At 37.1% G+C, this 4,109-nt stretch overlaps 1 protein-coding gene across 1 annotated transcript; it reads left to right on the forward strand.

Moving 5' to 3' along the window:
• The first annotated feature begins 254 nt into the window (after positions 1-254).
• On the forward strand, positions 255-3,879 carry LOC141605580 (protein OVEREXPRESSOR OF CATIONIC PEROXIDASE 3). The gene is made up of 4 exons (XM_074424415.1): positions 255-569; positions 1,275-1,679; positions 2,237-2,557; positions 3,557-3,879. The coding sequence occupies exons 1-4, from the start codon at positions 381-383 to the stop codon at positions 3,704-3,706; spliced, it is 1,065 nt and encodes a 354-aa protein (XP_074280516.1). The 5' UTR covers positions 255-380; the 3' UTR covers positions 3,707-3,879.
• Positions 3,880-4,109: the final 230 nt, after the last annotated feature.

A 4,109-nucleotide genomic window follows, 5' to 3' on the forward strand; every position in this document is an offset into this window, starting at 1 on the left:
TTTTTTTTAATTATTATTTAATTTAATCCATTCTATTCATTTTTCCGGTGCCATGTCACAATTTTCCGGCGAGAATTTTACTCGGATATCTCTACTTGGGTTGATTTGCACGTCGGGTATAACTAATGGGGCTAATTCGCACGTGTAAAATGTTATGGGGCTAATTTGCACGTAGTGGCAAACGTTTGGGGCTTATTTGCCACTTCCCCGATATTGACTATGCCATAGCCGCATAAAGGATTAAAAAAAAATTTGAGTGAAATTGTTTGACGAGCGCCGTTTGAGAAAGAAGATGTAAATATGGTCTGAAATCTAGAGGATAAAGCTAAGCGAAGAGCCAAAAACCCCAGAGGTTGTTCATCCCTGAGAAAGAAGGAAAAATGGGATTGACATCAGTACACAACACCTCCTCCATTACAATACCAACCTTACCTTACCAAACTAGACATCTCTTTCTCAGTAACCCACCTTCCAATCTCAGTCTGCCACGTCTCCCTCTCCGCCGTTGCATTCTCACTCTTGCCCGCCGTCGCAGCAATTCCGGCCGCCCTTCTTCCAAACTTAATAAGGTACCTTTTGTATACAGTGGCTTGTTTTAATTTAGTTTCACTTGTCAAACCGCTTATTATCTGGTTCTGAATTACCATGGAATAAACCAAATAAGAGACAGTCTGTTTGCGTTATGAATTAACCGTCAGTTAATGGTATTCTTGGTCGCAATTTTCATTTGAGTTTAATCAGAGACAGTCTGTTTGCGTTCTCATTAATGTTGCATATATTCGACCCCTTCCCTTCTATTTCACAATTTACTCATAGCATTATACCACCCTCTTTATCTTGCTTTAGGATTAATCACTTGGATACCCTACTAATGTGATCATGACGGAAGTTGAGATTTGGGTGCATTTGACTTTTATCTCTTTAAGTTGTACTGAGTAAAATATTACTCCCTCCACTCAAGTCCAAATCCGCTATTTTTTTTTTGTCTGACACTATTCATAGTGAAAAGAATCTTCACAATCTGTGAAATATATAAGAGAAAATATATTCATGCGGATTTGATTGGATTTGTTTACATGAGTACGATTAGAATATCAAACTTTTATAATTTTTTGTAATGTGGAAGTCAAAATATTTACGTTACAATATGTGTATTATCTACAAAAAGAAATTGGGTATTTGGACTTGAATGGAGGGAGTATATCTGAATGTAGTTTTCTATCTATATTTATTTTGTTTGGAGCTGCAGCATAAGCGTCTTTCTTTGTTTGTAGAGCGGTAAAAAAGGGGGCTCAAAAAAAGATGAGAACGTGGATGAGGATGCTTTTGAGGCTCTTTTTAAACAACTAGAAGAAGATCTCAAGAAAGACGGGGAATTTGTTGATGATGATGATGAGGATATTTCTGAAGAAGACCTTGCCTTGCTTGAACGTGAGTTAGGGGAAGCACTTGCAGTGGATGAAGACCTAGCAGAGCTGTTAAATATGGATTCAGATGATGACATAGGAGTGAAAGCAGGAGCAGAGGAAGTAGAAGAAGTGGAAGAAGATGTAGGAGATGATGATGATGATGCTGATTATACTGATGAAGAAGAAGAGGAAGAGGAACCAATTAAACTGAGAAGTTGGCAACTTCGTCGTTTGGCGTATGCACTGAAGGTTGGCCGTCGGAAAACTAGTGTAAGTGTTACGATTCTCGCTATTCGGTAAATGGCGAACTAATAATATGTTGTTTTTCCACATCGCTAAAAATTTGAAAGCTATTATGAAGTATTATTCAAAAGCTAGAGAATTAAGAAAAAACAGTGCAAAATTCTGAGTAAAATGTACAAAAAATAAATACATTTATAGTGTTTGAAGACGCGGAGTCCTTGATACGACAGTGTATGGACTTGTGACGTTATTGGATTATACCAGGCACTTGCTTTGGTCATATGATAGTTCATCAGTTGATCAGTTGATCACATCATTCATTTAGTTTGTAACTGACATGTTTCCTATGTTACTCTGACTGAGCTGCTAATTGTCGAACACGACACAGTGTCGAAGAGTCGGATATGGTTATTTTTCAGAAACTTTTCACTTTTTTCGTCTAAAGTGAAGTGTCAAAGTTTCGGACACTCACGTGTTGTACAGGCGACCAAAGTGATATATCAAGACTCAAGAGTACATAGCATGTTTCTATTTTTTTTTTTTCAAAATCTTCACTATCAAGTAAATTATCAATCGCCTTGCAGATAAAACAACTTGCAGCGGAGCTATGTCTTGATAGAGCTGTTGTTCTTGAGTTATTACGTGAACCACCACCAAATCTACTGATGTTGAGTGCAGCATTACCTGATAAACGAGAGCCTACCAGCACAAATATTGACCCAGAAATTGTACCATCTGTGCCTGCTGAGGACATTGTTGAATCAGTTGAACCAGAAACGGAACTCGAACCCAGAATTGAAACCCCCATCCATGTCCTACAAGGTAGTTGGTCAGCACAGAAGAGACTGAAGAAAGTTCAAGTCGAAACCCTAGAAAACGTTTACAGACGTACACATCGTCCAACTGTAAGTTCAATTTTCTGGACAATATATTCCTCGTTTTCTATCATGAGTTGTTTAGCCTGCAAATTACAGGTTCTGTTTGCCTGCTATTTGTTCATCATCAAATAATCATCTATAGGACTAACTACTAAGAATACCTTGGTCACGCACTAGGGATGGCAATTGTGGCCCAAACCGAACCGAACCCGAATCTAACCGAAGAAGAAAATTCGATCCAAACCCACCTTTTAAAAATCCATAAACGATCCACTATTTAAAAACTCATCCAAATCCACTATTGGAAAACCCGAACCATATCCAAACCCGATCCATTCATACCCGAACCCGATCCAATCAAATATTTTTGGAAATTTAGGGTTTATTAAGGTTGAAATTTCAATTTTTTCATATAAGATTAATTTTTTGTATCGGAAATCAAGTTTTGAAGTGGATTTTGGATTATATGGTGGATCGGGTATGGATTTGGAGTGGGTATGGATTTTAAAAAAGTATAATAGATCGGGTATGGATTTTTAAAATTTTGGATATGGATCGGTGATCCAATAAGAAAGTGGATCGGGTTTGGATCTTGCAAAACCCGATCCAACCCGACCCATTGTCATCCTAAGTAATCATCTTTTGGTTGATAAACTTTTCTACGATCAGGCCGTAGGAACACCAAGCATGTTCATGTCCCTTTACTAGCCACAATTCTTTTTATTTTGAGATGGCAGTCGTTCATGCAATTCTTGACACATTTTTCATCACGGGTCATTAAAAAAAGCCTCTCCGTGTTAACGCATCTTAAGGTTCTACATGTGCATTATTTGAATTTTTGAGTGATAGCATCTAGATAAATATCTGCACACATCGTAGTGAGCTAAGAAGTTTATCTTAATCTACTAGTCCAAAAATGTGTGTAATTCAATTACCGTGTATGGTTCAAATTTTTTTGGGCATTAAACATTTAATTAAATTTTGGTTCCTGCATAATTGAGAGTTGAATCTGTTCTGAAAATGCAGAATGCCATGATTAGCAGCATAGTCCATGTCACAAACCTTCCTCGGAGAAGAGTAGTGAAATGGTTTGAAGACAAACGTATTGCTGATGGCGTTACTGAAGAGCAACGCCCTTACCGACGCTCTGCTTCTGAGTCTGTTATTGCTAAATGATGACTGTATTTCTTCAAAATGTTAGCACTGTAAATACCTTGTCATTATGTCCAGTAAGTTTTGAATATGATGCATTTCAGCGGTGTTCAGATAATTTTTCTGTAATACACCATTTAGTTCATGGAAAACTAATCTGATTACGAGTAATATTTATGTATCAGCCATTCTTACAATTGCATTTTACTTTTCACCAAGAAAAAAAACCCATTACATTTTACAAGTCTGCACTTGTCAATGTTTTCCCAAAGAGGTCTTCTATGGGGTTGTAACTTGCAAGACTGGATAAAGTAGGTTAGGTCTGTATATTAGCTACAATGAACCGTGATTGAAAAATTGATAATCTTTGTTTAATCTTAGTTTGTTGGCAAAGTTGGTTGCTATGACTGATAATACCAATTTTAAG

This window comes from Silene latifolia, chromosome 10, assembly GCF_048544455.1.
Source record: "Silene latifolia isolate original U9 population chromosome 10, ASM4854445v1, whole genome shotgun sequence".
Taxonomy (NCBI): domain Eukaryota; kingdom Viridiplantae; phylum Streptophyta; class Magnoliopsida; order Caryophyllales; family Caryophyllaceae; genus Silene; species Silene latifolia.

Coding starts and splice junctions, on each gene's coding strand:
- LOC141605580 (XM_074424415.1), top strand. CDS start 381: ATGGGATTGACATCAGTACACAACACCTCCTCCATTACAATACCAACC. Junction 570..1,274: donor CTTCTTCCAAACTTAATAAG/GTACCTTTTGTA, acceptor CTTTGTTTGTAG/AGCGGTAAAAAAGGGGGCTC. Junction 2,558..3,556: donor GACGTACACATCGTCCAACT/GTAAGTTCAATT, acceptor CTGAAAATGCAG/AATGCCATGATTAGCAGCAT.